The sequence below is a fragment of the Dermacentor silvarum genome, chromosome 8 (assembly GCF_013339745.2).
Source record: "Dermacentor silvarum isolate Dsil-2018 chromosome 8, BIME_Dsil_1.4, whole genome shotgun sequence".
Taxonomy (NCBI): domain Eukaryota; kingdom Metazoa; phylum Arthropoda; class Arachnida; order Ixodida; family Ixodidae; genus Dermacentor; species Dermacentor silvarum.
The window spans coordinates 95,615,604-95,642,142 of NC_051161.1; the positions used below are offsets into that span (position 1 = coordinate 95,615,604).

Below are 26,539 nucleotides of genomic sequence, written 5' to 3' on the forward strand. Positions count from 1 at the left end.
CCAGGAGCTCGACTGGCCGCTACTCCCGCACCCTGGTCATCTTCTTCCTTCTCCTCTTTCACGTCTCCCACGATGCCTGTCGCTTGCTTGCTTCCTTGCTTGTTGCTCGCTTCTGGCACTTACCCACTATGATCACGGCACTCGCGCACTTCACTTATCACACTGGTAAATAAAATATCTGAACTAATATAGAGAAACAACCCACATAAATGACAACTAGAAGACCGAAATGGCAGTAACGTAAACATTACGCTTTTCTTCTTCCTTTAATATTGTTCGTGGTTTTTGTAATAGATATACATTACTTCAAAACAGGAGTATTCCTCCTCTCGACCTTACAACCAGTTAGCTATCGTCATTGCCCTTTCCCGTAGCAAATGATATATGGTTGTAATGTGGCAGGGTGGTTACAGCCAGCTGTGTAAATTCGAAAAAAAAAACACAAAGAGACATGGCACATTGAAATATTTCCTCCTCTTATGTATGCATTTAGGTAAAGGCGGGGGACTGGTCATTGCTTATAAAAAATGTTTTCGAGAACACCGGTAGCGCCTTTTTTTTCGTCTGTGTGCCCTTACCTTCGTCCATGTTTTTTTGTTTTTTTGGAAATATTTAGATGTTTTTACGCTATATTGATTTCAAGCGTTAGTCGATTCTATGCATTCGCAAATGAATCCAATACCAGCGCCATACGTTCATTCCAAACGTATATGGTTTATTTCAATCTTCAGAGAGTTTAATTCATGTAATACTTCCTGCAAGCACCTTCGAATTAAAAGACCAGCAAGAATATTTCAGTGGCTGGAAATTGGTTCCTTCCTTTAATATAAAGTAGAAAGGTGTGGGACCAGTAGCTGTCCTGTAGCGCGGCTATTTATTTTTACTATTAGAGCGAAAGCTCTACTACGCCATGTCTCGCAAGGTCATTCATCGTGTCGCAATGACCTTGAGCCGCCGGAGCGTATACGTGGCAGGTGTGATGTCCCGCCACGTGATCCGCTGCGGAGACCAAATGATTATATGTGTTATCTACATATCATTTAGTGGTCTTGTATTGCAAGTATGGTAGTGATCGACATGGAGCTTTTATTGAGATACCAATTATGCGGACACTCCAGGAGCGTTCACGCCCCCTCCGTGGCTGGCGAGCTGTCGTGGTGATGTCATGGTTCTAAATCAGCAGGCAAAAGTTTATAATGTCTGGAAAATTGGGAGCGACGCGTAGTGCATTTGAATGCAAATACGATGCTGTCCAGTGGACGGATTGCCACGCTACGGTAAACTGGCTGGTCATCTGTGCTAAGTTACCGCTGTTAGGCAAGATCATTGTGTGTGTGCAAACTAGCGTTGTTGTTACGCAGCTGTGCGCATACACTGGTCTCAGCCTACCGGATCGTAAACCACACGATAGAACTATCCACTTATGGGGCTTTGAGGAACATTGACAGTTTTACGTCACCCTCATCTCGTGCGCCATGGAAGTGCGACGACTGACAGCACTGTGGCAGCGCTTGTCGTCGTTCTCGCATTGCGAGGCTCTTGAATGCATCCAGACCGGTGTTTACTTTGCCCAAGAGCAGTTGCTTAGCGTTTTGCGCGTAGCCAACATGTCGCTTCGGCACAATGAAAGAAGAGCGGCCGAACACCCCCAGTGCAACTAGATTTCTCATGTCGCTGTCAATGCTTGACACTTTGCACGCAAGAGCTGTATTTTTCTTAATGCACAATGTTTAGGGTGCCCGGCCTAATGACCCAGTCATTTATATTGAGACGAACGGCAGTTCTGCTTTGCCTTTCGCAAAATGTTTTGGTTGCGGAGCCCTGCCTGTGTGGCAGAGTACAGAACTTCAAGCATCTGTGCCGATGTGCGCAATCATTCACATACTATTGCTAAATGGAGATGTAACAGGCTGCTGTAGGGCAATTTCATTAAGAAACAAAAGGAAAAGATTGTGGATAATATAAAAAAACTCTCCCCATTACATCTTGAACCGTTGAGCTTCCAAACTCACAACCTTATGATTCCTTTCTGTTTGCTCTCAATAAGGGTCCCGGCACAACCAAAAAATAGAGGGTTGGTGTTGGTCTTGCTGCGGCGCAAGTTCTGGATCACAATATTTGATAAAGCTGCGGAATCAATTCGACGGCTTGAATCCAGACCGAATAAAAAACCAAGTTATTTCGACAGTCATTGATATTTATTTCCCACGTATATAAGCATCAGCATCGGCAGCAAACCTACGATTTTTTCTGCAAAGGGAAGAACATATTGCCTGAAGCACTTAGCCAACATGTCCAAAAAAGGTATCGCGTTAGAAAACACACTAACAATAGAAAATTTGAAAAAAAAGGGTCGTGTCTTAAGTACACATGAAAAATTCACATGTCCTTATGCAACTATGGCCATCGACATGTTATTCAGCATCCTTCCTCGAACTGGCACTCAGGTCGGTAGACAATATTTGGATTCTCATGATTTGGAAAATGGTTGCAATATGTACTGAAGTATTCTTCACATTTGGAGATATTACCAGTTTTGACTCTGTTATCATAAATACACATTTCGCATACGTCTGCCGTAGTTTTCTCTGTAAAGAGAGAACAAAGGTGAAAGTAAGTTTACTCACCAGGCAACAAAAAGTTTCGCTCTCTCTATTATATATATATATATATATATATATATATATATATATATACAGGGTGTTTCAGCGTAACACTTTCAAAATTTAGTTAAGGTTGCCTGTGGCAGATAGCCAAATTCTAGTTAATGAGCTGGTCTACTCAAAGAGGCGGACATTATTTGCACAAAAAATTGAAATGCATAATCAACTTGCAACATATATTGCAACATATTGCTTCACTATGGGTATTACTTGCTGTTGAATTGACACTAATGAAGTTACTCGTGTGTTCATTAAAGATCATAATTCCTGATTTCTCTGTGCTAAACTTAAGGCCTAGATTTGTCGCTGCATTCCCACAGATATTCGCAAGTATCTGTAAATCTTTTTTATTGTCCGCTAGTAGCACAATGTCGTCTGCGTACATCAGTCCGGGGACCTTCTGTTGCACCATTTGTCCATTACGCATGTAGGATAAATCAAAACCTAATTCGCTGTTTTCCAGTCGTCTTTCTATACCCTTGACGTAAAGCGTGAACAACAATCATGAAAGAGGGCATCCTTGCTTCAATCCTTGGTGAATTCCCACCATTTCATTTCCTTTTCTACCTTCCCATACCACTTGTACTTGGTTGTGTCTATATATCTCCCTCAGCAGCTCCACGAAATCGTCATCTATGCCTTCGTATTGAAGAATATCCCACAACAATTCCCTGTCTACGTTGTCATAAGCTCCTTTAGTATCTAGAAATGCTATCCATAAAGGCCTTTTCTGAGCTACTGAAATCTCTATCCACTGAGTTAGTACAAACATATTATCCTCTAAGCGTCTGCCTGGCCTGAACCCATTCTGTAGTTCCCCCAATACATCGTTTTTCTCTACCTACTTCGACAGTTATAATTTTATGGCTTACATTGGCATTCTATATATCACCGACGTTACTGTAACTAGCCTGTACGAGCTCGTCTTATCCTTATCTCCTTTGCCTTTGTAGATGAGGTTCATCTTGCGTTTGCGCCATCGAACTGGAATTTTTTTTCTATTCACTTGCTACATGGCATTAGTCAGCAGTGCCTTGCTCTTTGAACCGAGGTTTTTGATTAGCTGTATTGGGACTTCATGGAGTCCTGCTGCCGTGTTATTAGGGACATTTTCTGCTGCCTTTTTCCAATAAAATATTTCTATGCTAAATTTTGATCTCTCATGCCTCTCTGTTGTTGCTAGATCTGTTGTCTGAAAATAGCGTCTGTTATGTACCGCAGCCGATCGTCTCCTTCGTAGATGTTACCGTCTTCATTCCTTATAGCCGTTTGCGAGTTTGTAGTTGCAGCTCCAAGTGCTTTTATATGGTTCCAGAATCTTTCTGGGGCGCATTTGTCTCTTTTGTGAATGTTATGCACACAAGGTTCACTTGCGCATTTCATTTTCTCTTGCCCGAGCTCACTCGCCCCCCTTTTTTTTTCTGGGTATGTATTCCATCTATGGAGCGCCTCTTCTTCGTGTAATCCCAACTTTTTGGCGTCTCGATGAGACCTAGATGCCTTTTTACGCTCTTCTATAGCTTGCTTTATTTCCTTGTTCCACCACTTACATGTTTTACTCTTTCCAATCCAACAATTGTTTTGCCGTGTCTGCCTTATTTTTTTCTGCATAACGTCTACCAGTTCCTTATATTCCCAGACTGCTGTAGGAAAAGCCTCAATTTCCTTCTCTATGTTTTTTGCTATGTCTCTTATTTGCTCTTCATTCAGTTTTAAAAATTGCGAGGCTATTGGTTCATGTTCTGCGTTGGTATTTCTCCCAAACTTTAATGCTACACGTGTATGATCGGTACCCAGGCTATTTTTTCCATTTTCGTCTATTATCATTTGGTCTAGTTGTTCGTAGACCATTTCGGAGAGTAAGGCGTAGACGATACATGACTGCCTGTTTTCGCATTGCCACGTTACTTGTCCATGACACTTATTCTCCCTGTTAACTGCTATAAGGTTCTGTTCATCAGGCAGATCTAGCACTAAAGAACTGTTGTAATCAGTATATCCGTCTAAATCGTCCATGTGCGCGTTCATATTTCCCACTAATATCACCTGGCCCGATTTACTGAACTCATTAATATTGCTTCTAATGCTATCAACTAATTGCTTATTTTTTTCTTTGCTATCACTATCTGTCCATAGGTAAGCTACTCCCAGCCACGTCTTTTTGGCTTGCCATGTGCCGCTAATCCATAAATGCTCCTTAGATGTCTCTTTTACCCTTTCCTACTTTAGACCTCGCCTTTCCTTGACCCGGTCATTCTGTTGCACCCTTCCCATACATATTTGTCACTAACAGGTGGCTGCTCTAAATCTCCGAGATGCGTTTTGGTCTAGGCGTACACGCTAATCGCTTCATCATTCAGCTGCGTTAGAATTTGCAGCCATTTTTCCTGCTTGCAACCACCCTGCATGTCAATGTAGCAAATTTTACCTTATCTATTCTTATCCTTTGTGCGTCTTTTCCTAACTCTTGGTCGCCTAATTCTGCCCTTTACTGGTGTTTGGCTACCTTCAATACTTAATCCTGCTTCCTGATTGCCCGGAGCCCACCTAGAAAAGCTACAGCTCGCGCCGCGAATAGACTTCTAACCGGTGTTGCTACCCTTTCGCTAAAATGTATACCGTCACGCACAAAAGCGCCTTCACGGCCTGCTCGGTGCACTTCTCGGTTGATGTCAATGACCGTAAAATTCATTGCTTTAGCTAGAGTTCTAATTTCCCTGTTTACTGCAAGAATTGCCCTTTCAATTTCATACCCCTGCCTTTGAATCTCTGGCACCGTGCACACAGTGATTTGTACTTCATTTGAAACAATCCGCAGGTCGGTGACCCCTTTGGCTATTTGCTTTGTGAGCCTTGTCCCTCGTCCGTGCAGTACCTCAATCACTCCGCTCTCATCCATTGTGTCCCACAGTGGAGATTGATATGGAAAGGGGTGAAAAGTTGGGTTAAGTGCAACGCGATAACTGTCTCTCAATAGAGGACACTTCAATCATGCGTTTCTCGGCTTTCCCCATCACCTCTCTAATTGGTTTTCCTGGAAGCGCGCTAACCTGTACTCGTTCGCCTGCACATAATCTATTATCGCCGGTTCTACTTTACGCATGTTGGAATCTCCAGTAAAACAATTCAACGCTTTTCCTCCTCCTCGCCGTCGAAAGCTGCACCTGAGGCCGCAGTGCCCTCCCCTCCTGACCTATCTTGGCCCTTGGCTTTGTTCTTTTCTCCCGCGGCCGCGTCAGTGGTAGCCCCGTCGTGACCATCACTGACGTTTCCGCCACTGCTTTCCGGCGTGGCGGGTTCGGTTGTCTTAGCCGGCTGTCTTAGATTTTGCATATCTATCTTATGTTTCTCTAATTGCTATAGTATTCCTCGCTTCTTCATTGTTTGTATGTAAATTACTGCATATGCTGTACACTGTCCTGCTGTACCTGCCCGAAGTGCCTCACGGAGAGTGGGCCTAGTCAGGAGACACACTCTCATTTTGCCCCCTTCGTGGGTATTTTGTGAAAATGCCCAAATAAAATGAAATGACAATGAAAATGAAAAAGTCCCTATATAGTAAAAGTACCGTCATCTACTCTTTCCTCCTCCGTATCCTCTCCTATAACACTTGTTTTTATTGCGATAGCAATTATATGGACACTTCAACCGGATTTCTGCCGTCGGCGTCGCCGTCGCCGTGAGGTTCCGTATAGATAAAATCTTCACCGCGCGCCGTATGCCCCAGCGCAAGCGTGCTGGGACGCGCGCTATCACGGAGAGCGAACGCACTCAATCCCCCACGCGCAAGCAACGAAGCGGGAAGCCAGCGCCGGAGGGAGCGGGGGGGGGGGGGCACTTCTACTGTGCCAACAACCGCGCTCGTCGCTCGACCGCACGGTCTCTTATCTCTCCCACGCGCAAGCAAGGAAGCGGGAAGCCAGCGCCGGAGGAAGCGGGGGGGGGGGGGGGGGGGGCACTTTTCTTCTGCCAACAACCGCGCTCGTCGCTCGCCGCACCGTCTCTTATCTCCACACGGCTCTGACCTCTATGCGCCGCGTGCATTCGCGGCTCAGTTTCTGTTGAAGCGATAGACCGCACGTACCTTCGCCCGCAGCGGCGTATGCTTGCTGCCAGCGTTTTGACAGTCGTTGTCTGCAGTCATTCAGTGTGATCTCTTCATGTTTGTTTGTGCGCGCTCACACCACGCTTGTTCATTCAGTTAGTAATAGTCGGGTCACATTTTCCAACGCACGCTACACATGTAATGCTGCCCGGATCGGCAGTGCAGCGCTACAGGTGTGTCCCTTCGCACGCGCGCTGCCCACGGGAAGCGCTTCTCATCAACACCACCGTTTCACACGCGCCTTCTCGTGGTCATCGAGTCTCTCTTCATGTCGGTCTATTTACGCCGCAGCACACCTGCTTACTTAATCAGCTCATGTTTACTACAATTCATATTGCTACCAAAGCCGCTCACCTTACTTCGTATGACATTGCTGTGTTGCTATCGCATGCATTGCTTCGCCCTTAGGGCGAAACTGTGACATTTTTTTTAAATGCGAAGCATTTCTTGCCGGCGGCTCTGTCTGTTGTCCCGCATCCCACACCCCCACAGCGCATGCGCGTCCCCCGCCTCTCTCCTCACCTACGCTCCCGCTTTCTCTTCTCTAGGAATACTCTACGGAGCGGCGCCGCCCGTGTGCCACACCCCCAAAGCGCATGCGCGTCCCCTCCCCCTCTCTCTCCTCACCTACGCTCCCCCCTTTCTCTCTAGGAATCCGCAGCGGCGCGCTCGACAGGTGGTGCGACAGCTGCATACTCCGCTGGCGGCGCCACAGTAGTTCCGCGGTATGAAAATGACGGAGCGCGCGCGCCTCATTCTCTCTCCTGTGCAGCGCCGCGATGAGCGCTCAGGCCGCTGCCACGAAACCATCTCCCGCTCAATCTAACCATCTCCCTGCTGCTTCGCATGCACAGGTGGTTCCCTTTAGCGGGAGATGGAGTAATTTTATTTCTTTACTTTTTGCTTGCGAAAGCAAGTCGACGGTGGCGCTCCTCGAAAGCCCCCGTTGAAGGTTTCAAGCCGGGCGCGGCGCAGCCAGCGCCGGCGGCTGCGGCGCCGACTTTCAACATTCTACTCTGAGGCGGAAAAAAATAATTTAAAGAAGTGAAAGCGCGCGCTATCATTGTCCAATCGGAGATACAGGAGAGAGAGAAGCGGCGTTGTTGAAAGGATGGCGGTACTTTTCCTATATAGGGACTTTACTCTTAGCTGCACTCGCATCAGAGCCATCTCCGTTCGCCGTACTCGCCTCGAGGCGTTACCATTGCTTTGCAGAATGGTGGCCCGCAGCTGCATTTCTAGGTTAGCTAGCTTTTCTTCTACCTCCTTCCTCTGCTTCTGTTTGCTCTAAAGTTCCTTTTCTAGCTTTGCAACCCACTTAGCTAGCTTATCATTCTCCTGCTCTAGCCAGTCTATATAGCCGCGACCCTAGCACACACATCCTACAGATAAAATCTGAAACGTTTGCTTCGCCTGCTGACTCAAACCGCGTTTCTTCCAACGCACAAGAACGCTCGCACACAGAACAACGCACGCGTGGGTTCCCCCTAGTACCAACCATCATCTTGTACTAACAAGGCGTGGATGTGACAAAAATGTGATCTCACGCAATGTGAGATGGGTGCCGCGTAGCGTCGATACGTGTACACATTGCATTGCAGTTGCGTATTATTGTACGAGGTCGCACGCCGTGTAGAAGTTGCACAGGTAGCGGTACAAAGTATAGCCTCCCGCATTTTTAGCTATATAGCGCGAGCATTCATCAGGCGTCATTTTAGCGTCTTTAAGCGAAGATAATCAGCGAGAGTGGCAGAAGTACTCTGAAGTGCACTAAGCACTCTCCTGTGCAACAGTCGTCTAATGCGATGTTCCTTTCAGGAGGGCGTACTACCATATTATAGTGTTCTCCCGCGATATAGCTAAAAACGCGGTAGGCTGTACATAGAGGCGTTTTAGGGAAGACAAAGAATATTAACGAGATGTATACGATAATTCTACAATGAAAAACACGTACAGCATACCGGATTAAATCTGGCAGGCTAGGTGACTATTTGTCGCATCTCCGTTTCAATGGGCATCTGAATAGGTCATCATCAACAGCAGTGTCGTATGTGACATGTGCGCCGCGTAGTCTAGATACCTCTGTTTACACTTCGGTGCACGTTATTCTGCCTCCTCGCAAGACACGAACCACTGCTGAAGAAGCGAATCGTAGAGCTGTGGGTGCGGCGGCAACCAGGCAAGGTCGGCTTCAGCAGACCTCTGTACATAGATCAGCACAAGCCGCACCTCGCCATCTACGCCGGGCGGACAGTTCGTTCTCGTGAAAACTATGATAGAGTCTTCGCCGCGAAGACTCCCTATTGCGTGCTGCCGAAATAGACCTTCTTTGGAGCCACTCCTGCAGCTTACGCTGTGACTGTTCTGCGTGTTCCGAGCAGGTCTGTGACTTTTTAACCGCGAAGCTGTTTAAGCCAGCCGTAAAAAGTGCGCGTTTCACGAAACTATCTACATCAGCATTGGCTCGAGCGTCGTCGTCTTCTTCCGCAGCTGGTTCGTTGGCACCCCTCAATTAGCGCTCGTACTCGTGCTCGGCACGCACTCGTGCCACTGCTCCCGCGTTCGACATCGTCGTCTTCTTCCACAGCTGGCTGCGTGGCTGCTAATAATTCCATCGTGAAATGTCACTTCTCTTCTGGTGAGGCAAAGTTTGCACTAGGCCGCGCAAAGCTCGAGACACAACGAAGCTGGCCGATCCATTGCGTCTCCTGGTACTAGCTAGCTAGCTAGGTCGAGGTTGAATTTGGTTGTATATAGGTTGAACTTGGTAGCAGCTAAGTTCGGCCTTGGCTATACCCGAGTTTAGCTTGGGTATGCCAGGTATCTCTTAGGTTATGACGCCATCGATCACCAAGTTTCCCTGTCTTGAGCTTTGCGTATCCTAGTGCAAGCTTTGCCGTTTTTTTATCGTAATTTTTTATGCATTTATGGTGTGGCTCTTCTTTCGCGCCAAAAATATGCTTGATGTGAAAGTAACGTAGAAATGACAACCCAAGAAACTTGCGTTACGAAAGAAAAACAAGAGTGTCACGACCTCCAGCCCGCGCCCCAAGCCCCCCAGAAACTGCAGAGGTGAAAAAGTCTGCTGAACGAAATTTTTCCGAGGTACAACTCTGAAAATTCTACGGAAGCATCCAGGTGACATTTTGGTCAACTATAGTCATAATCCATGAAGAAATAAGGAAGTTCATTTTGAAAGCCACGTCACCACTTAAGTTAGTGTGTGAAGTACAGTCCGCAGAAAAAGGATAAATGAGTATACGTAAGAATATCTTTGCGATACGGAACATGCATTTCTCTTGCAATAATCATTGTCGCACACGTCATACATTACTGAGTGAGCTTATACAAATGTGCCTGTGGAAACTAAAAATATTAAACAAGTTAACGCCTTGTATTATCGTTTGTTCCTCTGTCGCTGTTCAAATTGCGCTCTCTGAATACAAAGATGGAACACAGGCACAATAATATCAATCCATATTGTTGTGCATTGAAAGTTGGCGGGTACGTGCTGCTGTTAATGATTACTGTGATAGGAGCAACAAAAGCAAGGGAAAAAGCTAGCACACATATCGAAGCGAAAGATATTAGGACAAAACAGCACGTGTGTTAGCGCCTCTTCGCTTTCCTAATCGGACAAATCACCTCATGTTAATAAAAAGAAAAACTTTTTCTTTGTGATGTCAATCAGTTAACTGATTCCTGAAAGCAAGTCATCACCAATATAAAGGAAACATGATCTTTAGCTTTGTTTATTTCGATCAGTCTACACGCTGTAGCTATGCCTGTCAGTCAGCGCAATCTAAATCTTGATCTTTCAGCGCTCCTGGCAAGTGTTTTTATGTTCTTGTGTCTCAGCCTGTTTACAACACAACCAATGCTGAAACACCTTGATCACAAATTTTTGCACTTTTCTTGCTCGGACGCAAAAGGCAAAGATGCGCACGTAGCACATGTAATTGTCTTTTTTGGGGGGTTATAAATAAGGTCTCTTAGCAAATGAAATTGGACACAACGAATTACAAATGTAGCGTAGAGAAGAAGGGAAACCGAGGGGCTCTTTTTTTGCTAATCTTGACCACATAAAGTCGACAGGCAATGATGCCAAGAAACCATAAGGTAAATAAGCCGTAGTAAATTGAAATATAGAAAATAACGAAGAAAAGTCGAATGAAAGTAAACGAAGCAATTACTTGCTGCCGGGGGAAGCGCACCCACAATCACGACGGACGCGTAATGCTTATGTTGTGGCTAGGTCTCCCACCAGAGGCACGTTATGTTTTCCTGCACTTTCATTTCGTTCTTCATTATTTTCTACATTCATTCCAGTTTCAAGCACCACTAATTTCCCCTATGCTTTCCGGGGCATCATTGTCTGTTGGCTTAATTTTATCAAATGTGGCCAAGGAATTTGAAGGATTGGCATTGGTGTGCCTGATTTTTCATGCTACGGAGCATGTTCCTGTTCATAGGGTTCATTTTTATTGGTTCCACAAGCAAAACCTTCGGGTGTTCTTGGCCTAATATTCTGCTACTCTTTATGACTTCTTGGTAGTTTCTTTGTGTTTTTGTTATTCCGCTTCTATCACCAGGACAAGAGAAGCAGTTTCGTTATTTGAGCGAATAAAATAAATAAGTATACAGATCCAACCTGATGTTGGAAAATGAGAGAAAAGCACTCGTTGAGCAATAAATAAATGTCATATTACTAGGTATATTCTGCAGAGAATTTTGCCGCGTATTGATACCTACCTGCCAGTCAAGGCGGCAAGCCATCACTGACAGGCGCCGACAAGGTGAACCACGTGAACCACGTGAGCGCACATTATAATGGCTTCGTAATTAACCCCTTTGTGACGACACTATAATTACGGTAGGCGCACCTACCAGAACTGGTCAATGCTGGTCACAGTAAAGCAGTAAACGGCACTATACTCGGCAAAAAACGAACCACGCAGATGCGCCAAACCGTAAACCCAAGGAAGGTCGCCATAGAAAGGTTTGCTTTGTTAAAGTGATTTTTTTATGACTTGGGTGTGTTGCGATGATGATATTAAGGTATCACTTGTTTTATTCTTGAGTAAATTGAGTAACTCTATAACGAACAATGGCATAGGCCAGAGCACCTATAATGTTAATAAAGATTGTTGTGCTCTCCTACGTCTGAACTATTCGGCAAGACAGTAGCAGCCAGCCATGGTGAAAAATGTCTGGGAGGGTGACAAAGAAGGCTTCGCTTTAAAAATTATTGGTGCTTATCTCTCAGTGCATTGCCTGACTTGCTGCGAGAAAACCGTCCGGAACGTGATGTACCTTGGAAGTTGACGCGTAGGGCTGTTTTCGAACAAAAGCTTTGTTTTGTCCAATAGCTCTAATTATTTTTGTAGCTTTCTAGTAGAAGTTATTGCAGCTTTTTCTGGAATATAACACTCACCTGTACCCGCGGGACCGTAGGAAAAAACACCACAATTGAGATCATTATCCCAAACAACCAGAAGGTAATCTGTGGCACTACCTGTAACAAATAATTTTTTTTACAATGCTGTAATTGAAACGTGCATTTTGTTCGTCCGGGTAAAAAAAGCAATAAACATAAAACGGTCAATGTTACAAAACCTAAAGCTTGCAAATCTAATGTCCTAATAGAAGCCAACATGCAGTATGTATGCAAATTTTGCTGGAATATTTCTTATGTGTGTATGATATCAGCTTCGATTAGGAACAACGAAAGCTTCTGTAGTGCTTGCTAGGGTCTAATACATTTCTATCTGTTAGCCAGGCCTAGTTTTGTCCAGTTCCTGAAGGTTGTTCTTTGAAAACTTTTTATACTATATTTGCATCAAAATTTTGATGCAGTTCACTATTAGCAGTATTGTGCTATCAATAGGCACAAGAAATTCTGCTGCAGTTAGTAACTTCTGCAGAACTGATGAATCTCAAGGACACTGTAGTGTACATTTGTGCGCAACGAAACTACAAGAATGGTGCATTCTACGTGGTCCTACAGCATATCTGTATGAAACTCTAGTCGCGCCCTCGGTGTGACTTTGTGATATGAATCACGGAGAAGCTTAGTGCTAAGCTGGTATCATGGCACTCTCCTTATGATCAACCCAATACCTTGTCTTTCTGTAACTGTTTTTTTCCAAGTGCGCATCATAGCTGAATTTCCCCCCGATGGTGGAACTTTAATAGAGAGTTTTAGATTAGGGGGACGCAAGCGTAGGGGCCCGCTAGCGCTTGAGGCCGCGGAACTGCGCACGCGCAGACCGGTCTGCGCGTGCGCAGTTCCGCGGCCCCAAGCGCTAGCGAGCCCCTACGCTTGCGTCCCCCTAATCTAAAACTCTATAATAATACTCATGGAACCACAAAGCATATCCATCAATTACCAAGCTGTGGAAATAAAATTCCTGGAATCAGCCGCGGACCCCAGGAATGACACCGATACCATAGAGAGGCTACGTTTCATTTTCTTCCGGTGAAGTCCGACCAGGTCTGACCTGCTGGTCATTCGGAAGCTCCAATACCACAGGTAGTAGCAGCGAACACTCATATGTGGTCACTGCTAATGCATGACGAAAGGTGAGGAGAGCGTATGGAGGAACCACAACGTATTCGTTCAAATATTGGAAATCATACTGGGAAACAGAGCGAAGAAGCACAGGAAGAAAGAACATTCCAAGACTGGAGCATCGAATAAAACTCTCAAGACTGAAATTTCTGTGGAGCTTTCTTTTTTATTTACATTAATAAATTAACGGCGTCGTAGAAACGGGGTCTCGCTTGTTTCCGAATTTACTGGATATGAGAAAAAGTGTTTAACTATGTTAATTGGTTCAGAGCTAAGACAGATTTGAACAGCTATGCTTAAAAAAACAGTCCCAGAAGAAGACAGTGACGTCCCTGTCTGTTTCCTTAGTAGTTTGTATTCTAGTTCGGCAGTTCATACTCGCCTTAGCTGGAAATATATCAAGATACGGATCACATGAAATCATAAGTGACATAACATGAATGACATGACATGCATTCATAACTTGCATGCATGATTTGTCATGACATCCATTACACGAATGACGCATGAATAACATGACAATAATGACATGCGTGCTTGACTTGCATGACACAACTTTGGAGCGCGATTTCGCTTGCAGAACTTGCATGCATGGCATTCAGTACATGCGTGTGCAGATTGACGTTTCCACAATGACAATTCTGAGTGCAATTATACATGCAGCCCTAGAAACCTAGGGTTGGCTTCCCTGCAGAAATTTAAAGAGCCTTATTGCTTCAATGGCAATCAGCAATAACGTCGATAGCAATCGTGATGTGGCTTGTGCCGCATTTCCATTTTCTGAGGCAGTCATCGAACATTTAGCCTTTCAGTGTAATTGACGGTGTCGTTGGCAGTTTGGCCTAATGGAGCAGACAGGCCCTGAGCGTGGCCCTCGCCTAGCACATCTAGCGAACCGCTAGGAGCCTCAGGGGTCGTCCAGTTTACTGTAATCACAGTTTTTCGGTGGTGGTTTGTCGCCAGCCCTCTTGTAATGTGAAACATGTGGTGCGGGTCTCAGAGTTGCACGTCTGAATGGCGTCGCGTTTGATGGCATCCCCTCAGCAGCTTTGATGGTGGTGTCATTCCCCATGCTTGCGGCTACGTCTAGAGGCCATTTGACCTGCACGGCAACGTCCACAGTCTTCATACAAGAACACAGCCTCAAAGCAGTAGCCACTACTTGACCACGTTCGCTCTTTTTCTCTGCCTCCTCCAGTTTGACCTGTTGCTGGATCCGGGACCAAGTCTATGGAAATTCAGTTCACCGGAGGCGAACCCCCAGCTCCGCCGGCGTCCTCACGTCTCCGAAGCCCCTGGCCACATCCTCCAACTCATTGGTGTCTATGACGAAATTCGCTCAGCGTCACGTGATATGATACTGCCCCTACAAGAGGACGAAGTCACCTTCGACATGCTCCAACTGCTAGCAAAGAGTAACGCCGGGGAACCTACAGGCTGGCCAGACGTGACCACAACGAAGGCACTACAGGGGACCGGCCAGGCGCGACAGCCAAGGCCAGCTTCCCGCCGACAAGAATCTGGCGCAGGAAATCGGCAACCTTTAGGGCCTGTCTTAAGCTCAGCAGTACTGTCCTGGCACTAGAACCCTTGTCCTTGACGCCTTCTTCTCGCGTGCGCTCAGGGGTTCCCTTCTGTAACATCGCCGCAGTCCTCCAGCACCGTATGGACGTCGTAGTCCGTATGCAGCGGCCATTTCAGCCGAAGTTTCACCTGCTGTTCCCCCGTTTTGATGACAGTGCAGCAGCATCGCTTCACCTGGAACTCCTTGAGCGAAAAGAGTATATTGGTCGCCTTCGGACTCCTGAGTGTCACCGCCCAGTTGTGGGTAATATAATACGCCCCCAATGTCACAACACATGGGAGCGAATCAACATTGGCTAGCACATCTCCAAAGTCTTCCACACGTGAGGGGCTCACACGCACGTCCCTGTGCCAAAATACTGTGTAATGAGCGACGCGATCTGTAGGTGAGGGCATTCAAAACACTCTCGTACTTTCTGTCGTTTACATAATCTCTCATGTATCCGTGTCTACAAGTTGTCGCCGGTTTTGCTCCAATGGTCGTAACTGATAAAGAAAATTAAACATGTCGCCGCGGCGTTCCTGTGTTTGCTTTTCTCGCAGTCAGTTTCAACTGCATGGTGGAATGCCATATGATTGGGAAATGGGGAAGGTTGTTCCCATCCACAAAGCAGGTGACAGGAATTGCCTGCACAATTATCGCCCCATTTCATTAACGAATGCGCCCTGTAAAGCTCATGGGGCACGTCATTTACACAGGAATCATGAAGGTTTTTTTTCTCAAACAAACACTTCCATTCTTCACACCATGAGTTTCGCAAAGATTTTTCCTGCGAAACATAAATGGCCATTTTCCTGTATGATATTCACACCAAGTTATATTCTAACCTCCACACAGCCGCTACATTTCTAGATTTCGCAAAAGCGTACGACAAGGTACCACACCAACGTCTATTACTAAAACTTTCTCTTACGAACCTTATCCCCCGCATTTTACAATAGATTGAAGCGTTCCTGACAAACCGATCTAATTTCGCTACAGTTAACAACCGTGCATCCAACCCCCTACCGGTGACTTACGGTGTACCTCAAGAATCTGTTGTTGTGCGCCCGCTCTTCTTAATATACATTAATGACTTACCCCTGCACGTGTCTTTCAAGTTTCGTTTGTTCGCAGATGACTGGGTCATTTATCAAACAATTACTAGCACATCTAATCAATACTCACTTCAGGAGCACATTACCTGTCTACAGCAATGATACGACCGCTGGTTAATGGAAGTTAAAGAAATGCAACTTGAGGGTAATATCTTGACGACGTGACCCATTTCCTTACAAATACACAATCAATAACATTCCCGCGTGTCCTCGCATTCTTACAAGTACGTATATGTCACTATATCTAACGGCTTAGCCTAGCGCACGCACGTCAATAACATCCTTTCATCGGCTAACAAATTGCTCTGTTTTCTCAAACGTCATCTGAAACGCGCCCCGAAACCGGTTAAACAACTGGCCTACTAGACAATAGTCCGACGGAAACTAGAATATGCATCCGCCATGTGGGATCCGCACCGAAGATATTTCATCAACGCACTCAAAGCCATTCAAAACAGCGCCGCAAGGTTCCTTATTTACACTTATTCATATGGAGTGAGCTTATCTTACTTAAAAAAGAATTGGATCTACTTCCCCTTTGTGCGCGCCGCCGCACTGCAACGCTTTCAGTTTCCAGAAGTTTTATCACACCTCGCTCGATCAACCACCGTATATCCTCCCGGCAGCCCGAACGTCGCATCGTACACGGCACACCTTTTCAAGTGGGCCGCCCTCATATGCGCACAGTTACCTATTCTCTTTCATTATATTGTCATGTCACTACAGATTGGAGCAACCTGCCCCACCAAACCGCAGCCATCATTTGCTCTTGTACATTTATGAAGAGTGCCACAGCGCACTTTTGACAAGAAACTGACTTGTGGTAACGCACTTATGTGCTTGTGCAATTTTAGTTTGTATTATTTCCGTCTATCTATTTGTGCTGACGTGTTTAACAGTTAAGCTCATGTAGTTGTTTTTTCCTCTTTCGTTCTGGTGTTTGCGTGTTCAATTGTGTATTATGCAAATTATGTACTGATGTATTCCCACCCTTTGTGTAATACCCCTAGCAAGGGGTCTTTAAGGTAATAAAGTGAAGTGAATGATGGTTGTCATTCCAAGGCCGCAACATTACGTGATGGGAAAGAGACATTGAAGCGCTACCAAGGAGATGAGCGCCATGAATGATCTCGTGCAAGGAGAGATTATTGGTACTTTTGTAGACTATATAAGCTCTACAGGCTGCAGCACACTCCACAGGTGGACATTCGACTGGTAAATTATTCGATTGAGTTATTACTGGATTTTCATGGGGCTAGAGCCAGCTCTGGCTAAAGAGCGCCAAGCACATGGTGCAGTGAGTTGATAATGAAGGCAGGGCTTGACTTGGCTGTAAAAGGGCATAACATTTGTCTATGAATAAATGTTTAAAATACATATGTAATAAAAGTATGCAAATCAAAAGTGCCGTGTTCTATGGAAATAAAATATATGTTCCGAGGCACGGAACAAATAAATGAGGACAAGTGGCTCTCCGCTATCAAGAGCCACGATGCCGGGGCTCTTGATAGCGTAGATTCCCTCCTATGCTTCTGAATACTGCTATCGTTCTCACCAGAGTTATGGAGGTGTTGCTGTTTTTGTATCTCCTGATGTACGTTATAAGCGCAGGCACTACATATCATTTTCAGTGCCGAATTGTGAAGCTGTGTGGATTGAGCTTGAGGATGTGAACCAGATAATTATCGGTTGTGTGTACCGCTCACCTTCGTCTTCAATATCTGCTTTTTGCGATGACTTGAATATTGTACTTGGTAACTTGTCGTCAGAAAGGAGAAATGTTGTGCTTCTCGGAGACATTAACATTAACCTTTCAGATGACTGCAGCGCTGCAACTACTGCCTACACTAATTGCCTTCATGGATTTGGCTTCGAATCACTGGTTTCCCTCCCAACTAGATGTACTTTAGGGGCTTCCGCCACGTTAATAGATCATATATTCTCCAACTTTATGTGTCCTCCAGCTTGCGGCATACTTGAAAATAACATCACCGATCACTTCCCGGTCTTTTTTAAAGTTCCTTGTCAATTGTATAAACCTTGTCATGAATTCTACAGAGCTGTGATTAATAAACATGTCTTCATTGCTCGCATTAGTGAGGTAAATGGGTGTTCTGTGACATCACAGTCAAGCGCAGAATCAGCTTTTAATGAGTTTTCGGAGATAATAAAAAAATGTATTACTAATTCTACCAGCTCTGTGAAATGCAGAAGACATGTTCCAGCGTTACAGAATCCTTGGTTAACCAATCGTCTACTAACTAGCCTACGTAAAAAAGATAACCTTTACCGAAAAGTTAAACAACGCCCGTTTAACATTCGACTCAAAACTCGCTATAAAATCTATTGTAACATCTAGAGTGTACTAGACAATGGTCGAGTGGGCCGAACGGCGCTCTGGCGCTGAGGCGCCGCGCGTGGAAAAATAGTGCGAGGGCGCTGCGAGCGAACTGGATTGGGGCGGAGACGCGCTCCGCGGCATATTCAACGTACTTTCGTTGCGAGCGCCGAGGCCGATTGCGCATAGTACGCTCTTAAAATAGTGCTTTATTTCAACTGTAAATGTATGTTTACACCATTTTGCCAAACATATATATTTGAGGCACGGAGTATACAACGCGACGTCTTCAATTTTGCTGTCGTTGTCAAGCGCGTCGTCTGCTAGTGAGCACGCGTTCGCTACGCGGACGCTGGCGGACGCCCAGTTTTTCTCGCAGAACCTCTGTGAAGTACATTTTTTTTAATGTTTTAGTTGCTTCGGTGCGCCCATGACCCCTTACGGCATGTACCAAGTGTAGTTTTAGCCAGGTGAGCTGCTGTTTTTACCACTATCTTCCAAAAGTAACTGGTATCTGTGCAACATGAAGCTACGTAAGAAATTTTTATCATTGATATTGTGTCATTTTACACGCGCTTCTTGTTGGTGGATATTGATCAGGGACAATAATCGAAGAAAACAATATTAGAGTGAAATAAACCAGGTTTATTAACTGCCTGGCGCGAAGAATGATCAATGTATTTCTAGGTGATTAAATCAAAGGGTACATAGACATATATGTTTACGATATATACATGTAGGGGAAAAATAACAAATATTATAAATGCAATAATTGAAAAAGTGAGAACTCCCGGCCGGGAATAAGCGCACGTCTTTGCAGTAACAAACACACTTATTAGTGAATACTAGAAATAAAACTGTCATTCGCAGAAATAATATTCATAGCAGGCAAAACGATCGTGTGTGTGTGTGTGTGTGTGTGTGTGTGTGCGTGTGCGTGTGTGTGTGTGTGTGTGTGTGTGTGTGTGTGTGTGTGTGTGTGTGTGTGTGTGTGTGTGTGTGTGTGTGTGTGTGTGTGTGTGTGTGTGTGTGTGTGTGTGTGTGTGTGTGTGTGTGTGTGTGTGTGTGTGTGTGTGTGTGTGTGTGTGTGTGTGTGTGTGTGTGTGTGTGTGTGTGTGTGTGTGTGTGTGTGTGTGTGTGTGTGTGTGTGTGTGTGTGTGTGTGTGTGTGTGTGTGTGTGTGTGTGTGTGTGTGTGTGTGTGTGTGTGTGTGTGTGTGGTGTGTGTGTGTGTGTGTGTGTGTGTGTGTGTGTGTGTGTGTGTGTGTGTGTGTGTGTGTGTGTGTGTGTGTGTGTGTGTGTGTGTGTGTGTGTGTGTGTGTGTGTGTGTGTGTGTGTGTGTGTGTGTGTGTGTGTGTGTGTGTGTGTGTGTGTGTGTGGTGTGTGTGTGTGTGTGTGTGTGGTGTGTGTGTGTGTGTGTGTGTGTGTGTGTGTGTGTGTGTGTGTGTGTGTGGTGTGTGTGTGTGTGTGTGTGTGTGTGTGTGTGTGTGTGTGTGTGTGTGTGTGTGTGTGTGTGTGTGTGTGTGTGTGTGTGTGTGTGTGTGTGTGTGTGTGTGTGTGTGTGTACGGACGGGAGGTCCAGTCTCACCATGTTTGCAGCCCATTAAAACTGAGTGCCCCACGTGGTACCACACTTATCTTCTTCAACGAACACAACAGATCTGCACATATCTCTACGTGTATGTGAGACATGCCGTTCTTTTGTTTCATTATGGTCGTCATGATAGTGCACGGGATAACTCAACGCAGCCGTTTACAATATACAAGCAGCAGAGTTGAGCGGTCATACATTTGGGAACGGCATTACATTTACGCATGCCGGTTTAGTTTTCGCCACCTGGGTCGGTATTTCGTAGCGATGCCTTTAAAGTTATAATGCCTTTTGGCGCTTATTGCGCTTTGTCAGTGGTCAGAGCGACGGTCCCCTCACGATATCAACGTTGATAACGCGAGCGGACCTTCGCTCTGACCACTGACAAAGCGCGATAAGCGCGAAAAGGCATTATTACTTTAAAGGCATCGCTACAAAATAGCGGCCCTGGGGTTCTTCAACGCGAACCTAAATAGAAGTACACGAGTCTTTTTCCATTTCGTTCCCATTGAATTCCGCGACCTGGATTGAGACCGCGAGCTCCCGAATTAGCAGCGCAACGCCGTATGCACGATATAGGCACTAATTAGGCTACCGCGCAGGCTTTCTTTCTTTTTTTTTTTGAGTATCGACTGGAAAAAAAAATTCCACGTACGGCGTACGGCCAAAGATTAGCATATAGAATGGCTAACTAAAACCGTTTTCGGCGTGCGAGGTCCGACTGCAATAAATTTGACCCCGTACCAATTACTCCACATTCCGTTACGCGAGAAAGGTGGAAACTTGACTGGAATGTTGCACTGCAGTTTACTTTTTTTTATCTATACCAATGAGTCCCGTAAATCTAAGTACAAGGCGCACGATGGGGCAGATATGCTTTACTTGTTTGAAGCGGCAAGCAGGAAGGTTACATATGTTACAATTGCTTCATCTGGTTTTCGCAAGACCTACTGATAGAAAACTATATGCGCAACAATGCACACGAGAGATACATGCTGCTTGAATAACGAGAAAAAAAATTTTTCTCCAAAGGGAACCGCACAACAATATTGTAGAATGAAAGCCGACACTGCGGCCGCAATGCACGCGCAATCACCGAGCGGCATTAGAAAATAATAAAAAATAAATAAAGAAGATAAAGGAAAGGAATTTATTCTTAAGGCATAAATACATGTCATATGCATTTATGAACCCCATTTGATCGGTCTGAACGCAAATACCAGCGCGCGAAGTAGTACGAATGACCCTGCCGAGCAGTATCGCCAGCAGTTTCCAACGGCGCGACCTTGATGCGGCCCAATCCATTTCGACCGCAGCGCCGCCCCAATATTTTTCCACGTCGGGCGCCTCACTGCAAAGCATGCGCCGCCCCAGCCGCTCGTCCCACTCGACCATATTCTAGTACACTCTAGTAACATCCTAAACAGGCTGCTCAAGGTTGCCAAAAGAAGTTATTACGAATTCAGAATAGCAGAAGCCGGAAGCGATACCAAAACACAGTGGAAAATAATAAATTCTTTCTTGAACCGATCCAGTCAGGATAAACCAATAAGTAAGCTTCATTCATCAGATGCCACGTATACGCAACCAGTAGACATCGCCAACGCATTTAACGAGTTTTTCTGTGACCATAGTTTCCATCATACCAATGACACTCAATTAGCATTTCAGCGCTGCTTACATTCATTTTACTTATTTCCAACTGGCCCAGATGAAATAATCAATGTCATTCATCATTTAAAGGTTACAGGAGCAGGTCTGGACGAAATCAGTTCAATTAACATTAAATTAGTAGCTCATCTTATCGCCCGCCCGTTATCTCATGTTACAAATTTAGTATTTAAAAGCGGAGTATTTCCAAGTGAACTGAAAAAAGCAAAAATTATTCCAGTATTTAAAAAGGGTGACCGCTCCTGCATTTCTAATTATCGCCCTATAGCAATTCTTCCTTTCTATAGCAAAGTTATCGAAAAATGTATTCAACAGTGCCTAACTAAATACTTCTCAAAGTTTAACGTTCTTTCACCTGATCAATTTGGCTTCAGGGTAGGTTCCTCGACTGACTATGCTATACTTTCTTTCACAGATAAAATAAAATGCGCCATAGATGCCGGTTTCTACGCAGGACCAGTTTTTATCGATCTATCCAAAGCATTTGACTCAATAAGTCACGTCATCTTACTTGCTAAACTACGGGCAGTAGGCGTCGATGGCCGTGCACTAGAACTTATAAAAAGTTACCTAACAGATAGACAACATGCTGTGTATTTTAATTCTTCACTTTCCGAATTCAGAATAAACAATAAAGGGGTTCCGCAGGGGTCAATACTTGGCCTACTTCTATTCCTGCTTTATGTGAATGATTTACCTGGCTGTCTATCAGAAACTGAGGCCTTCCTTTACGCCGACGACACCACTTTAGTTGCAACCGATCGTTCACTAACGTCTCTGACTGCTAAGCTAAATACTGATCTGAGCAATATTTTAATGTGGTGCCACCTTAACTCCCTAAAGATAAATCCTGCCAAAACGTCTTTTATGCTTTTTCATTCAAATCATAGGACACCTGAATTCATTCCCACTGTCAACCTAAACTCTCTTGTCATCAGTGCAGTAAATGAATGTTCATTTCTTGGTATAATTCTAGATTCTAACTTAAAATTTACAAGGCATATTGCCTATTTGAAGCGCAGACTTGTTCCCGGTATTAGAATTCTACTTAAAGCTAGGTATTATTTTAGCAAAACAACATTGATAACTCTGTATTATTCATTTATTCATAGCCATATCAATTATTGTATTACAGCGTGGGGTAACACATATCCAACCCATATAGCACCGCTACAGCATTTGCAGAATCAGGCCATCCGGATATTATCGTTCAGCTCATTCTACTGCAGTGCTTCTGATATGCTTCAAAACCACAATCTACTGCCAATAAATAAACTTGTTAAATATAATTTAGCCGTAATGCTTTTTAAAGTAATAAATGGTCCTCCCCCAGTAAACATACTTTCGGAGGTTCCCTTGGTAAACATGAACTGCACAAGGTTTGCAGCTAACAATAATTTCCAATTGCCACTAATTCATACTAATTATGGAAAACAATCTGGATATTTCGCAGCATTGTCCACTTGGAACAGCCTCCCACTAGATGTTAAGCGCTCTTCTTCATTAGGTTTCTTCAAGAAAACCTTATTCACTTTTCTGCTAGAGAAACAAAATTGATCACATATCTAGTCTATTCATTTCACTCCGGCTCATTTCTCTTTCGTGTCTTTTTCCTTTATATGATTTACAATTATGCACACAATAAACTTTTTTCATTCGTTTTGTTTTGAATGCTTTAGCTACTACCTTAATTGTACTAATAGTTAGTGACTCTGTATTATTTCCAGTTTGTACTTCATTTACTTTGTCTAATATTCCACTTAGTGATTACTACATTGCTGTTTTAAGTTATATATTAGCACAAATGTATATTTTTGTGAGGAGGTCCCCTTTCAGCTACATGCTCTGGGACCTCCTTCTGTATACTTATGTAAGCTGTATTCTACGTACGAAAGAAAATAAACTGAAACTGAACTATGGGGTGTCCAGAGGGCTCACGATGCGGCGGTCGGGCATGGCCTGACTGTCCCAACGTGGGAGCGGCCCGCTGCGCGCTGAGTCGCGTACCTCAGGACGTTCATTAAAGTTTTACATCCATCCATCCATCCATCCGAGATGACCATAGCATGAGAATGTAAGACTGTACAAGCAGCACTAATGTCGGACCAGGACCCCAGAGAGCAAGCGCCGGGAAGCACGTGCTATAAATACTACTATCGCAGCAGCAACTTGCGAAAAGAGGTTGGCTATTCCATGCAGTACACAAACATAACTTAAAAAAGCTAGAGCTAATTTAGTGTGAAAGAGGGGTGATTGCCTAGGAGCATTGCTGGATGAAGTAAAATTTGCCGATGGTGTGGTGAAACATTATGATAGGAAAAAGTACTAGGAAAAGAACCTCTCCATCGTCTCCATCCTCAAACTAATGGTCTGACGGAAAGATTTAACTGCACCCTTGGAGACATATTCTCCAAATACGTTGCCTCTGATCACACTGATTGTGACCTCATTCTGCCGTTCATCACGTTCGCCTACAACACTGCACCACCGGCCACCACAAACGTTTCCCCATTCTTCCTCTTGTATGGCCGCGAACCTTCGACTACCCTCGACACCATTCTGCCGTACAGACCCGATTCATCCGAATGTACGCCCATCTCTGAAGTTTCCCGCCACGCCGAGGAATGTCGTCAACTCGCCCGGTCCTTTACAGCCGTCGCCCAATGGCAACAAAAATCTCGACGTGACGATGATCACCCGCATCGTCACTTTCTTCCGGACACCTTGTGTGGCTTTGGGTTCCTGTCGTTCCTGTTCGTCTCTCATCCAAGCTTGTATCCAAATATCAAGGACCTACCGTGTTGTAGTGCAGACGTCGCCTGTCAACTATATTGTCGAGCCCGTCACGCGTGACAGGCTCGTGGTCATGAAACCGTCCACGTACAACGCCTGAAGCCGTATTATGACCTAATGATTCTATGTTCCCCATGAGTCGCCAGGATGGCTCCTTTTCCGGTGGGGGGCGATTGTAGTGAAGAGGAATGCCCGGCGCAGCAGCCACATCGCCGGTCATCTGGGAAGCGCGAGCTCGAGATTGCCTGAGCTGCTCTGGTTGAGACAGGCTGCGAACGCTGCCTGCTGCTTTCTTGTCCTGTGTACGCATTAGAAATGTAACAAATTCATGTAAGATATAAGTTGACATAGGAAACTTGTCTGCTTTGAATGCCCTAATATATTCAGTTTACAGAACTGCGATGCATTTTCTAGGTGCAGAGCTGCAAATTTGTAAATGTGCTGCTATTTTTTTTTTTCAAACTTACATATTTTAAAAATTTTTATGTAAAATATTCGTGCCCTAAATAGAAGTTCCACTTGCAACAGTCGCTAGAATTTTACTTTGTCTCTCAAATGGAACGAATTTCATTAAAATCGCTCTAGTGGTTAGTTCAGAAAAGCGTTTCTGCCTTTTACATGTATTTGAATGGGTGGAATCGGAGTTGAAGGTCGAGCTAAAGCTTTCTCTTAAGGAGTCAGTGAATATAATAGCGTTTTATTATCTACAATACCAACATAAATATTTGTTTTCTTGATGTGTACACAGTCTACAATGCTGCATACGCCTCAGCCGTGAAGATACTCATTTCCGGATCCAGGATATCTGATTAAGTGAAGGATGAACGAAGTGCTGCAGAGCAAACGCCGGCATGAAACCTAGATGCGTCGGTGTAAATTCTCGGACGAGAATATCTTGATTAAAATTCGTGGACATGAATTTGAATATGTGCCTCTGGAGTGTGTGTTTTAATGTCTACAAACATTGTGCCATATTCTATGACCTGCCAGTGCCACAGCAGCAAATGCTTCGGTGGAGCAATTAGGCTATGCTTAAGGAGTTGGACATCCATTTCTTAGCTGTGGCTCCTCACACGTAAGGAGAAAGGCTGTTTCACTGTATGAAAAAGTATGGCACTGGTCATATCGTTTATGGTTGAAGAAGAGGGTTGCTAAGAATCGGCATTTACTTTCAAAGAGTACATGAAGCTCGAGCATGACCATTGGAGGTGGAGTTTACCACTCGTTTGACTATACGTACAGGATTGCCAAAAGACTTTTCTTGTAGGCCCCTGTGGCCAGACGGATTCCGAGATGGTTGACTAGATCCAGCATCTTTAGAGCGGAATAGGCACTCTACGTACACACACACACACACACACACACGTACACGTAGTCTAATCTTGTACGTGTGCGGCTCTTGTAGAGGCTCATGAAGCTTTTTTTTTTATTCAAAATACCGTACGGGCTCGAATAATAGGCATTTGGGTAAGGGGAGATTCCGAATTTTACATAGTATAAGGAGCCTAAAATTATACAGAACATAAGAGGACTTTGTTAATAATGAAACAAGGAAGAATCGAGTTATATCGTGTTTTTTAGTATCTTTGAGTTTATGTCTTCAACGCCTGCTGCTGTGGACACTTTCAGATTATTTATAATGAATGCGATGCCATCTATAGTGATGCCGATGAGCTTTAAAAAGGGTAGTCAAGATCAACTACCTCAGGCACGTTTTAATCGTCTTCTATGGCGTATACTGATGAAAAGAATGAATTGAACGCGTTAGGACAGTCATGATCTGGAATTGGAATGTGGTCGTTAACACGCAAGATGATGTTGCTGTCCTGTCACTTCGGACCCACTGATTCCCCAATTTTTTTTGTTAGTTGTGAGCAGTGATGGCAAATCGTACGAAAAATACTTATCACGGGCTGCGCGTACTCCAGTGCTGTAGCGTTTCAAGAAGTCACTGTATTTTTTGCTTGGAGTGCACGCGCGCTTTGCGGCCCTGTACAAACGCTTCTTTTTACTTTTCAGTTTGTTAAGTGACTTAGTGAACCACGGGTTGCGGTTATCAGTTGTTATTTTAATAAACGCAACATTCTGACTAACCAGTGTTATTAATGGGTTTTTGAACAAAGGTCA

General features: G+C 44.6%; 1 protein-coding gene across 2 annotated transcripts in view; it reads right to left on the minus strand.

Annotated features, from left to right (window-relative positions):
* Positions 1-1,969: 1,969 nt before the first annotated feature.
* Positions 1,970-26,539, minus strand: part of LOC125947822 (uncharacterized) — a 100,280-nt gene continuing 75,710 nt past the window's right edge. For both annotated transcript variants that reach the window (XR_007468519.1, XM_049673251.1), the window contains exons 4-5: positions 12,203-12,283; positions 1,970-2,588 (exon numbers count right to left, since the gene is read on the minus strand). Coding sequence is in view for 1 of the 2 variants with exons in the window: in XM_049673251.1 (XP_049529208.1) it covers positions 2,419-2,588; positions 12,203-12,283 (251 nt within the window). In the remaining variant the exon portion in view is untranslated. The remainder of the gene's footprint in view (positions 2,589-12,202; positions 12,284-26,539) is intronic.